Source organism: Notamacropus eugenii, chromosome 4 (genome assembly GCF_028372415.1).
Source record: "Notamacropus eugenii isolate mMacEug1 chromosome 4, mMacEug1.pri_v2, whole genome shotgun sequence".
NCBI classification, from domain to species: domain Eukaryota; kingdom Metazoa; phylum Chordata; class Mammalia; order Diprotodontia; family Macropodidae; genus Notamacropus; species Notamacropus eugenii.
The window spans coordinates 250,782,771-250,796,296 of NC_092875.1; the positions used below are offsets into that span (position 1 = coordinate 250,782,771).

General features: G+C 41.2%; 1 protein-coding gene across 4 annotated transcripts in view; it reads left to right on the forward strand.

Annotated features, from left to right (window-relative positions):
- Positions 1-8,914: 8,914 nt before the first annotated feature.
- PSMA8 (proteasome 20S subunit alpha 8) overlaps positions 8,915-13,526 on the forward strand; it is a 39,952-nt gene continuing 35,340 nt past the window's right edge. For 2 of the 4 annotated variants that reach the window (XM_072604450.1, XM_072604451.1), the window contains exon 1: positions 8,915-9,672. In XM_072604450.1, coding sequence (XP_072460551.1) covers positions 9,571-9,672 — 102 coding nt within the window. In that variant the 5' untranslated portion in view covers positions 8,915-9,570. Of the gene's footprint in view, positions 9,673-9,727; positions 9,937-13,526 lie in introns of those variants that run through there. The other 2 variants (XM_072604449.1, XM_072604452.1) reach the window with 2 other exon arrangements.

Below are 13,526 nucleotides of genomic sequence, written 5' to 3' on the forward strand. Positions count from 1 at the left end.
TTTAGTGTTCTGATATATGAAGGCAGCTAGGTGTCTCAGTGAATAGAGTACTGGCCCTAGAGTTCAGATCTGGCTTCAGACGCTTACTAGCTGTGTGACCCTGGGTAAGTCACTTAACTTTTGTTTCCCTTAATTCACTGGAGAAGGAAATGGTAAGCTACTCCAATATCTTTGCCAAGAAAACCCTGTGAACAGCATGGTCCATGGAGTCACAAAGAGTCAGACATGATTTAATCAACTGAACAACAACATCCCAATATACAATGAAATGCCCTAACAATATATAATAGAGATTTTGAGCCATAGCTATGTGTGGGATGGCTCAGGTCCCTACATAAATCAATTACTCAGAGGTCTCTCAAAGTGATGACAGAAAAGTGATTTATTCGATTCTCGAGAAGCGGGGCTCCCCTGTAGGAGTAGGAAAGTCGAAGACAAAGAACAGGACAGTGATTTATATAGACCCTAACGCAAGTCCCTCCTCCCCCCACTGACCATTATCCTCATTAGCTGAGAATATGGTCTTACATTCTAGACACGAAATCTAACCAATCCCTTTCGAAATGAAGACATCGAGGAATTATGTAAGTTTTGTCCAATCATTGAGACTCTAATACACTACACAGTTTTATATCCTTATATGGAACTATTCTATTCTAAAAATATTGTAACCTTGAGCCTTTAGGCCTTACCTCACCCCTGGGAGAAAAATTACAATCTGAGGAGTCTTCACTAAGTCTATCCCACTCAGCTACTTTCCAAAGAAACAATAACAATATCTAGAAAATCAGTAAGACAGTAAATTTTTATTCTCCCAGATGAAATGTTAGTTTGCAAGTATAAGTATCTTGAATAAGCAAAAACATGTCAAGTTCAGTAGTTGGTACAAATGGGAACAAAAGCGACAATAGGGATGAGAAATCTTGTAGATTCCTGATTAAATTCTCAGGGAAAGAATCCCCTCCTAGCAAAAGTACATAACATAAAGCAAAAATAATGTAGCATCTTAGTAAAATTCCCTTAGAGCTAAGAATGTGATGGGAATTCCTAGAGGCGAAGATTGTATTTCAGGACACAAAGTCACACCGTTGTGATGCAGCATCTTTTCTATTCCTCACAGGCATACTCTAACAAATCAAATAATACACATTGGAAAAATATACACAACCAAGTTCAGCCTCATCATTTATTGTCCAAGAAGGAAGGACTATTTGTTCCACATTCTCCTTTTTGAAAAGAGATTTTGCAGCAGAGATTACTTCTATCTTCTGTAGTGAGATGGTTCTTGCATACCTCTACCACTGGGAGACACCTTTCAGGGAAATACATTAGCTTCCACTCAGAGAATGACAGAATTTTAGAGCCATAAGGCTTCTTAGTATCCATCTAATCCAATTCATACCTCACACCACTCCCCACCTCCAAATACAACATTCCCACCAAGAAGACATCCTTATATTGCTAATGACGTCTACTAGTAGAGAGTTCTAATTTTACAAAGTTTTTCCTGACATGAAGTCTAAATTGCCTCTTTGCAACTTCTATCCATTCCCCCAGGATTTTGCCATCCATGATCCATAGTCAAACAAAGTTTTAAACCTCTTCTATTAGACAACCCTTCAAATCCTTGAAGGAAGCTAGCTTGTCCTGACTCTTCTCCAGGCTGAACAGTCTCAGTCCTTTCAAATGATCCTCATATGGCCTGGCCTTTCACTATCTTGTTTGCCCTTCCTGGGAAATCTTCCAGCTTATCAACACCCTTTGTAGCTGTGGTGCCCAGAACTGAGCACAATACTCTAGGTATATCCTGACCAGGACTGAGTAGAACAGGCCTATAACCTCCTTATTAATGCACACTAAACCTCTCAATGCACTCCCAAGCCTCTCATAAAATCAAATGAGTTTTTTTGGGCGCCATATCACACTATTGATTCCTTGAGATTGTTCATTCAAAAAGTCACAGATCCCCCTTTCATCTTGCCTTTATTCAACCAGGAACATTTGTTGAAAAAAAAAAAGGAGGCATAACACTATGATTGGTTATCTTCAGAGAAGAAATCCATTGAGCCCTTTACCTTTAACTTAAAAGAGATGGCTTTGTCAATAGGCAAAAGAATCAAAATGCAATTATTGAACATTCACTACACATATACCAAAATAACAAGTGCTTTGGGAAATGCAAAGATAAATAAAAACAACAACAATAACAACAGAAAAAACATAGTTCCTTCCCTTGAAGGAATTTTAGTTCAAGAGCAAAAACATAAACACTCAGAAATTAAAGAACAATTGCAAAGCAACAGGATTCTAAGTACAAGATAATGAAATATAAACTCTGCAGAAAACATCAGCACCAGTGGAATAGTGAGTAAAGGAATAATGAAAATAGAGTGAATTTAATCATTAACTATTTCTTGAAAGAGATGACTTTGGAGGTGACTCTTAAATGGAATAAGGGTGGGAAAAGAGAAAAAATAATAATGCCTCATTGGGTAGATCACAGACTCGCAGAGCTTCAGAGTTGGAAGGGGGCTCAGAGAGTCATGTCTGAGATGTGGTAGAGGGGATTCTGGTTACAACCCTCATTTTGCATGTAGCATGTACCCTCTACACATATCCCCTGCACAAACCAGTCTTTTCTTGAAGACCTCTAATGAGGGAAAACTCTTTACTTCTTCAGGCTACCCACTGATTCCTGCAAGGAAGATTTTCCTTACAGCAAGCTGAATTCGCATCTTTGCAACTGGCATCCATTGATTCTATTTCTTTCCTCTAAGGCAGCACTTTCCAAAGTATGATCCTGAGTCCTTTTAAGGAGATCTACAAGGTCAAAACTGTTTTCATAATAATACTAAGATTTTTAAAAAATTATTTTCACTTATTTCATTGAAATTTCTCAAAAACAAGCAAAAAATTCTTTACAAGCATTTTTTAAAATACTGAGTTCCAAATTCTCTCCCTGTCTCCCTTCTTCCCTCCTACTCCCTTGAGAAGACAAGCAAATTGCTATCAATTATACATGTTAAGTCAAGCAAGATATATTTTCATATTAGCCATGTTGTAAAAGAAAACACAAACAAAATAAAACAATACAAATAGAGTAAAAAAAAGTGACTTCTATCTGCATCCAGAGTTTATCAGTTCTTTCTCTGGAATTGGAAAATACATTTTATTATGAGTCCTTTGGAATTGTTTTGGGTCATTGTCTTGATCAGAGTAGCTAAGTTCTTTCACCGTTGATCATCCTTGCAATATTGCTGTTACTGTGTAGAATGTTTTCTTGGTTCTGCTCACTTCACTTTGCATGAGTTCATATAAGTCTTCCCAAGTTTTTCTGACACTATCCTGCTCCTCACTCCTAATAGCATAGTGGTATTCCATTCCAATCATTTGCCACAGCTTGTTCAGTCATTCCCAAACTGATGGGCATCCCCTTGATTTCCAATTCTTTGCCATTACAAAAAGAGCTGCTATAAATATTTTTGTACAAATAGGTCCTTTTCCCTTTTCTTTGATCTTTTTGGGATATAGATCTAACTATGGTATTGCCGGGTCAAAGGGTATGCATAGTTTTATAACTTGCACTAGCTACTAAGATGTTTTTATTTCTAATATAGTAAATATCAGTAGTTATAACTCACATAAACAAAAGCTCTTGGGGCAAGGGTCCTCAAAAATTTTAATAGTGTAAAAAGGTCCTGAGATCAAAAACTTGAGATGTTTCTAAGTCAAGAGTTTCACAAATTTTGTTTTTGGTGTTATGGATACAGTTTGATAATCTGTGGAATCCTATGGACTATTTCTTAGAAGAAAAAAAGTTTAAAATAATAAAAAGAAGTATTCAGAGAGGATTCTGCATAGATGGTGAAATAGATCAGAAAACTTTTCAGCTCTCCAAATTTTCCCCACAAAAAAAAAACAAACAAACAAACAAAAAAAGAATATTGTCTCAGAGAAGCAAAAATAAACGCTGGGTAAAGCAATTTAAGAAGGCTCAAGGAAAGACCCAACCTCCAGGACCAAGGCTGGCCTGAGTGAAGAGCAAACACTTGTAGGCCAACTCTGCAGAATTAGCAAACAATAAACCCTGGGGGCAGCTGGGATTGGGAGTTAGCCTCAGCCTTCAACCTTAATCTCCAGGACCATGTAGGGGTCTGATGACTGAGTAGGAGAAGATTAATCTAAGGACTTTCCACTGTCCAAGGGTGCCAAGCATAGTTGTGCTGACCAGATGCATCCTGGGCTGTGGCTATGGAGAGAAGCTTGTACACACCTGGTGAGTACAGTAGGGAGGGGCAAGAACCCTGTTGTCTGTGGGCACTTGCAGGAGAGCAGAGTCCCCTGTTTCAGTTCTAGCTCTGAGAGGACAGCTGTAGTTTGCAGCCCCTGGATGGGAAGGAATGCAGAGAGCAAGATCATTTGTTGGACAATATGGCTAGCGGTCCTAGCTGTGATTTACGATTGGAGAAGAGAGCCCAAGGTTTGGCCCAGAGAGAGATCTCAGAAAATAATAGTAAGAAGGACTGAGGCTTGGAGCATCGTTCCCCATAACTTGGTACTACAGTTTGATTACACTAATAGCAGCTAAAAACAAAATAATAAATAAAAATGATTAGGCAAAAGAGAAAGAACCCCATCTGGTTTGGAGGAAGTTGGTGGAAACAAATTCTATGCTTCATGCTAATTGCTATTAGTGGTATAATATTACTCCCTGTGTGCCTCCACTTCCAGATGCAGCTAATTACCTGAAATGTTCAAGAAGATACCCTATCTAAAATGATCAGATTAGAAGGAAAGGTGGAGGGATTCCTGTGACTGATGATTTTAAAAAGTCAGGGGTGGAGCCTGTCAAATGAATCTGAGGGCAGAGAAGACAATTTGATGGAAGAAGCATATAAAGAATGGTGTGAGGAGTCTTCAAAGTGTAAAAGATAAGAGGAGGGATTGTGAAAGATGATCTCTGAGGATCTCTCAGGAGTGAAGCCTCCTCAAAGAGTTAATTGATTCTTGTCTTGTTGAAACATTTGCAGCAGGTTGACCTTGTAAAAAAATGTTTCAACACATTCTGTACTTTCCCAGACTTCCCCCCTTGTTTTTAGGCACATCTAAATAACACTTCCCCCCAACTTCCCACCTGTCCTTGTCTCCAGGCAAGTTTGTGAAACTGTCTTTGTTCTCTGTTGCTAGAGTAGACTGCCACAAATAGATTGTACCCTAAGGGTTTGCACCAATGAGCCCTGAGGAAGGGGGTTAGGGAGGAGGGGACTGTGGTTAGGATCTATATAATCTGCTTAGCTGAACACACCTTGACTCTCTTGGGTTGGCACCATCTTTCAGGTGCTCTGAGGGAACCCTTTCTCGAGAAAGTCAATAAATGAACTGTTTTTTTTGCTAATATCTCTGAGTCTCTGATTCATTGCTATGGGTCTCTAACTCTAACTCAAAAAAAAAAATCAAAGTTTTCCTATTGCCTACCTGTTTTAATATTTCAAGTATCTGTAGTTTCATCAGAGTGGATACTTACTCCACCAGTGCAGATTGTATTGCTAAACTAAATAATACTTTTTTGAATTAAACAAATAACTCAAAAAAAGCTTTTCATTCAATGTAAAATGAGTTCCTTAATGAAGCACTCTTCCTTACAAGATTCCTGATTATCTAAACTTAGCACAATTTGAAAACATTCACAAAACTGGGATTACAAAGAGAGATAAGACCCATAGAGCTGAGAGTAGCTACTTTTATTGTGTTTTTGATCTGACCTGTAATTTCATTTGAGTAGGGAGATCCAGTTCAGGAACTTTCCCTACCATTACCTTTTGGAATCTTCTCTTAATGTTACAGTCTTAGAATGTTTTTTGGAGCTACTGAGAGCTTAGGTGACTTAGGTCACTTATAAGCCAGTATGTGTCAGAGGACTTAACCCCGAATCTTCCTGATTCCAAGACCAGCTCTCCATCCACTATGCTATAGCTACCTCTTCTCTCTATAACTCACTATCTTTATCACAACACAAAAATATTCCTGACAAGTACCTTTATGTGTGTGGTCTAAAAAGATTTCTGGTGTCTATACTCCAAAGAGATCAAAGAAAGAGGAAACAGATGTGTGTATGTGTGTGCATGTGTAGTATCTGTGTGTCTGTGTCTGTGTGTGTGTATGTGTGTGTGTATAGCCACTCCTTTAAAGGTAGAAAAGAAATGGAAACTGAGGGCATTTCCTAAAATATGGGAAATAATAAGGCATACAAATAGGATGAATTTAAATGTAAATGCAAATGCAAAAAATAAAGGGGATGGATTCAGAGAAACCTGGGGAATTTTTTTTTTTTTTTATGAATTGAAGCAGAATAAAGTAGAGAGAACCAGGAGAACAAATAAAGAAAAACAACAATATTGTAAAAACAAAACCTAATTTTGAAAAACTTAATAACTCTGATCAACTTAATGGCATACAATTTCAGAAAATTCATGATGAAATGTGCTACCCACCTCCTGAGAGAAAGGTGATGGACTTAGAGTGTATCCTGACATGTTTTTTGGACATAACCTATAGAGAAATTTGTTTTGCTTGTCTATATGTATTTGTTATAAGGGCTTTGTTTTTCTTTTTTAATTCAGGAGGGAGAGAAGAGGTAGAAGGAAAAGGAGAGCTTTGATTAATTGTAAAAATGAATTTTAAAAATGTTTCCAAGTTATCAGGAGATGGATACTCACAGATTAAGCCCCAATTACAACTTTTCCAAAGCTTTAAGCACTCTCATATACTGATTACTAGTACCCTTTGTCTGCAATTGACTGTAGCCTTGCTAATGTATGGCTCAAAGCACAATTAATTTTTCCAGGTAAAGAGATACATGTAGTATCAATTTGTTTTAAACGAGGTAAATGAGTGGTAGGTTAGAGGTTAAATCATTTGCTCCATGACAACATAAATCAGTAACTGGTACATCATAGGATCACAGAATTAAAACTGGAAAGGACTTCAGAGACCAATCTAATACAAAACCCTCCCTTTTCAGATGAAGAAACTGAGACTCAGAGTGGTTAAGTGTAACCTAACATTATACAGCTAGTAAATGACAAAGTTGGTACTTAAACTCAAATCCATTATTAACTTCAAATCCAACAATCTAATACAACTGGATTTGTTGCCTATATTTGGATCACTTGCCTGGACAATTTGGGAAAATCACAAATTGCACATTGCCTCTCACATTAAATGCTTGCACTTAGTTGTTTTTGACTTCCCTTTAAATACTCTAGCCAAAGTGTTAGCGATGAATGGCATCGGAGATCAGTGAAAAAAAAATTATACAGGCAGTTGCATTCCAAACTGCAAGGTCTCTACCCTAGATTTTCTAAACATGGTTCTTCTTTATAAACTGACCTTGTGTTTTACTGCCTTTCAGATGCTAAATAACTTTGAAACCTGTTTTTAAGGGAGGTATGGGAAAACATTTATTTCCCTTCTCAAAAGACTAGCTTCTTCCTCTGATAAGCTTATCACAACCTTGTGATAAGCTATTTTAATGTCTTGATTTTAGCTTTGGACTGTTGTTCTCTAGATATAGTTTAAGAAAACTTTAATAACAGAATACCTTTTTCTATCATAATAAAATGCTGCCAGTATTCACTCTTAACGAAAGTCCTGAACCAAAATTTTAAATCACAGTTTTTTGTTTTGTTGGTATGTGCATACTTATTTTTAAAGATTTTATAAGTAAAACTCAAAAATGGAAACATAATCCACTTTCTGCCTTTTTCTCAGCATTATTTGCAATTCCCAGCAATAAGGAAACTGGAGTTTGTTTTCATTTCATTCACAGAGTAAAAGATTTACCCAAATGAAAGATATTAGCATTCTCCTAGGCAAATAAAGTTTCAAACTCTGCACTAAGATGATGAGTTAATTCACTTATTATATTTAAGATTAATCACTTTCTTCATCTTAGATAACACCAACTTTTCTAAAAATTCTAAACTTGGTAGTCAATAATAACCAAAGTGTAAGTAATTTATGGCTTTTAAAACTGTGCAGATTAAATTTACTAAGATAGGAACAGAAATAAACTGCTCTTTGAACTTGTTTTTGGTGCTTTTTCCTCCCAGATTTTCTTGCTGCTACTATTTAAACAGCTGTATCCGTTAGTGACTATGTTCTAATTCTGCTTTTTTCATTCTTTATCACTTTTCTTGTGTTTTCTTGATTCATCATATTTAATACTTCTCATGGCACATATATATTCATATATTTACCATAATATGCTCAACCATTCCTTATGGGATGCAAATTGCCTTTTTTTTTTAAAAAAAGCTATTATTAATAATGCTGCTATGAATGTTTTATAGACAAGTTTTTATTGCTGTTCACCTCTATTTTGCCAGTTTGATGGTTGTACAATGGTATCTCAAAGTTGTTTTGATTTGTGTAATTATCAGAAAACGTTAACATTTTTCCAGGTGATTGATAATGAAAAGAAATCTTCCATTATTTAAAAATTTATTATGTATTTTTTCAGTCTTCCTCAAGTTTTTTTTAACGTTCGTTTTGACATTTTAAGTTTCCAAGTCTCTCCCTCCCTCCCTCCCTTCGTCCCCCCGAGCATTATATGTCATATATATAATACGCATTATAAATGGGATTCTCCTTACTTTGGAATCAAAGGGCCAGCACAGAAAGCTAAGGCGCATTTTTATTCCTTCCGTCTTGCCCTACACGTCCTCTGACGGTAAAGGCAGTGCAGTGACGGGACAATCCCAGCACGTCCAACAAACCCTAGGTTCACCCCCGGCTCCGTTCTCCCCGACGCGCCCCCGCCCGTAACAGCGGAGCCGAGCCCAGCGCCCCCAGCCAATCAAAGCTTCCCAGCGCCTTCTGGGTCTTCCCGAAGTTACGCGGCAGCATAGGTAACAATGTAACAGTTCTAAAGCCGTGCCCCGGCGGCTCGGGCCATTCACGGCGCCTCCGAGCGGCCCCTTTGGAGGTGTGGGGCGCTCTGGGGCTGGGGAACTTGGAGTGAAGGGTGAAAGGGGGGAGAAGAGCGCCGCGTGTAGAGAGGGGGAGCAACCTGTTGGGGTCACCCCCGTAAAGCGCCCAAGATTTGCTGAAACGTTTTCTTCTCGCAAACTTCACCAGCCCGCAGGGGGAATGAGCGCCAGCTGTGACCCCCTTCCCCGCCCGCGCGTTTGTGGGATGCAGGAAGCGATGCCGAAGCGCTTGGCCTCGTCTTCATGAGGACGACTTACGTCGTTAAAGCGCTTTAGGTTTTACGCCCTTAAGAAAAAAGCGGGGAATATCCCAAGAGGCTTTCAGCGGTCGGAGGGGCTGGGGGAGGGGCAGGGCCCGCGAGGGAAGGGCTGAGGGGGGAGGGGCGAAGGGTTTATAAGCGCCCGAGGCGCGGCCCGCGCCGCAGAAGGTGCGCTCGGGAGGCGGCTGCGGAGCTCCCTGGCCGGAGCAGCAAGCCTCCTCGCACGTGCAGCCGTCGATGGGGCGGGTCCTCCTGCTGCTCCGTTTGCCCCTGAGGCGGCGGATCATCGGCAGACGAGTCCGACTCATCGTCGTGCTGGTATGGCGGCCCGTTATGATCGTGCGATCACCGTCTTCTCACCCGACGGGCACCTTTTTCAAGTGGAGTACGCGCAAGAGGCGGTAAAGAAAGGCTCGACGGCGGTAAGTCGGCGGCTCCTGGCCGTGGCCGCCCCTGGCCGTGGCCGCCCTTGGCTTCCCGTGCCCTCCCACGCGACCTCCCAACTTTCCGGGACCCTCCCGGGGAACCGCGGCCCACCTGCCGAGAGCGCACGGGCCCTGCGAGGTCCTCCGCTGTGCGACGGCCTCCATCTCCTCACCCCGTGGGAGGCCCGGGCCTTCCTTGCATTTCGGCGTCACCCCGAGGAGCCCGAGGGCGGTGGAGGGGCGGGAATCCTTTCCCCCGGGGTAAGGAGTCCGATGGTGTCTCGCTCCGTCTGGGGCCTGAGCTCTCGGTCCACGTAGGGGTGGCGGCTCGTGCCTCGCCCAGGTGTGAAGGGCCGTGGCGGGGGCCCGGGAAAGAAAGCGCGCGTGTTCACGGGGGGTGAGTGGGTGAGGGCTGGCTTTGGATCCGGGCTGTGCCCGCGGACTAGAGGTAAAGGCTCTTAAACTTTCTTGGGGGTCTCAGTTATTAAAGCTAGTAAATAATCTTGTTAGATAACTATTGGTTAGAAAATTGAAGTTTGCATAATGTATGGATGTATACGTATGAACCGCTTTTGGGCCCCCACCACGGTTCTTCCAGTCCTGGAAGATAAGTGACCTTGGGCAAATCTCTACCTTTCCTGGGCCTCTCGCAAAAATTAAAGCGAACAAAAATCGTAACAATATAAGTACAAAAATTGTATGCTGTATAATGAAAATACGTACATCTTGAGCATCTGTAAGTGTAAAAATGCATGTGTACTTACACGCAGGTAATATGGGTGTGAATGTATGTGTATTACCTCATTTGATCCCACAACCCTGGGACATAGGTGAACTTGCCAGAATGATCTTGGGCAAATCTCTAAAACTTCCTGGGTATCTCAGTAATTAAAACTAGCAAATAATCATATAATTGCATGTGCAATGTAATTTTATATAATAGAGAGTAAAGAGTTTATATATGTGTGTGTATGCATATATACACGTATATATGTAGGTACGTACGAAGAATTTGGCCCCCACAGCAATCCTGGGTGATAGATAACCGCGCCAGGGAGACCTTGGGCAAACCTCCGAACTTGGCTGGATTTCTTAAGCTAGCACAATAATCCTGATTGTCCGATTCTCCATTACCTGTACGACGTAATTGAAAAGTAAAGCTCTAGCGGAGCCTGGCACCAAAGACCCGAGGTTTTATATGAAAACCCATGTGCTCGTCAGAGCAGCTCTGGAGGATGAGAGCCATTCGTGGTCCCTCTCCTTACAGACCGGGAAGCGTGGCGGGCGGGCGGGGTTCAGGGGTTTTACGAGCCGGGCTTTCACAGCTCGGGAGTAGAATTTGAATTCGGGTCCTCCCCTCCTCGGTGCCGCCGTATTTTGGTTGGATTGGATCGGTTCTGAACTTCCTACCTCGTGCTGAAAGGGCAGGCTCTGCAGCGCCCCTCCCCCCGTTACAGATGGAGGTGCTGGGTGCCGTAGGGGAGTCGGTGCTGGGGTTCAGGCTCCAGCTCCTCCTTTTGCCCCCGGCTTTCCGTGGGCCGGCTCCCCTCGTAGATTGGAGCTGGGAGGGACCTGAGAGGCCACGCCCTCATTTTACCAGATGAGGAAACTGAGGCCCCGAGAGAGCAAGCGAGTGCCCCGGCAGAGAGGTCGGTGCGGTGAGGGTGTGTGCAGATGAGGAGACGAAGCTTGCTCAGGCCTGGCGTAGGTAAGTGCCAGAGGGTGCGCAGGTTTAAGCTCGCCTCCTAATCGCGAGTACCAGGCTCGGGTCTATCCACTTGGGCCTCTTCACCGACCAAAACAAAATAAGGGGGAAAGCTCGAGTTTCACGCCTGTGGGGGAAACGGAAAACAAACACAGCCACGCCCTAGAAAACGCCTGCTTGATCCTAGTGTCCCTTCCACGGATTCTTTTCTTTTTTCATTGGGGGCTAAGCTGCTGTTTCACCTCTGTCCGTGACCGGGGTGGGGTTGGGGTTGGGGGGTAATTCAGTGAGTCAATCTGATGGTTGGTTTTATTGTAATCCCCCCCTCCCAAAAAGCCTTGTCTCCAAAGGTGATCACTGTGGGGCCTTGGTGAGGGCCAGTCTCCACAATGTCTGATGCTTTAGTTGTCTAAGCTATTAAATGGAGAAGTGTAATGACACGCCGTAAGTACTTATCCGGGCAATTGGGAGAAATCACAGTTTTAGAATTTAGATTCCCAAGTTTAGAATCACAATTGTAAAATGTCAAGTGTTATATGACTGACAAGACTTGTGTAGACCTTTGTAGAGGTATTCGTATCCTCCAGCTAGTGGCTGTGTACAAGTCTCTAGTCTGCTAGAGTGCTAGGTCTGAAGTCAGAAAGTTCTGGGTTTAAATCCTTCCTCTCATTTGTTAAATGATGGTTACACTTCGATGGTCACTTAGCCAGTATGTATTTCATAAAAAACCCCGGGTTGCATTCCATTGATGGAGAAATTTTCCACATGGGGATTCATCAAGTCGATAAAGTTAACAATCTTCCCCCCCCCCCCCATATTCATGTATTTGTGTACATAGATAAAATTTTATCAATGGCAAAAGAGATAAAATATTTTATAATTTTACCCCATAGTCTAGTACTAGATGGCTATACAAAAAAGTAAAAAAGACTGAGGATGTTTGTGGTGCCTCTCTGTGATATAAAAGCACTGTTTTTTATAATTAGTAGGCAGTATATGGGTTGGTCGCACATTACTGATGGGGGAATTGAAGCTTAGATAGATAGGCTCACTCTTTCCCCAAGGTCTTAAATTAAATCAAAGGGCCAGAACTTGAGCTTCGTTCACTATTTAGAAAAATCAAAGCTGAAAGGGTTATTTCCATTAGGTTATGGGCCCAAATGCTATAAGGAAAGTGTAGTGTAAGGCAAATTGAGATTCCTGCAATGCAACATGGATTATATTTATATAATGATATAATTGAAATAATACCCAACAATACATTTACAGAAATTAAGAATAAGCCTCAGTTAAGAATGCGTTTCACAATTTATTTTCTTTATGCCTCATGTCTTCATTTTAAAAAGAACCAGAATCTTGCTTTTTTTTTTCTTTAATCACATTAGGTTTTGCTTCAATTTAGGTTCTGTTTGGATTTTTTTAGTGCAAATTTTGGAAATCCACTTTCTACCAAATACATTATTATGAATCTTTCAAGCACACAGCTAATAGCATGACTTTAAAGAGATTTAATGGGACCTCACCATTGGTGACCGTTTTGTAATGGTAAAGAATAGAACTCTCAGAATCTTTTGGCCCAAAAAACAGGTGGTTGTCATATAATATGGAAGAGAGAAAAGGCTTGAAATCCAGCCGTAGACACTTAGCTTTGTGACCCTGGGCAACTCACTTAACCCTGTTTACCTCAGTTTAGTAATCTATAAAATGAACTAGAGAAGATATGGCATTCCACTCCAGGATCTTTGCCAAGAAATCCCCAAATTGGGGATCACATATGACTGAAATGAATGAACAACAACTACATACAGCTTTGAGTCCCATGATATCACCTACTTGGCACTTTATATAATATTCAGCATAATACTTGCCATTGCAAAGCATTATGTAAATTTGAACATTATCCTTTGGTTTAGTGACTTTAACCTTCTATGTCATTCTTCAAGCTTTTTGCTACTTATATCTGAATGGCCTTGGGGCAAGTTACTTTCCTCATCTGTAGAATACGAAGTTTGGACTAATTGACCTCTCTATCACTCTCTGATTCCTCTTCCTGTGATGCTTAATGCACCGTAAGTGCTCAACAGTTGATGTATTTGCAGTATTGGCTATGTCAAGTTATAACCACACACTAGACTTACTAAAATTA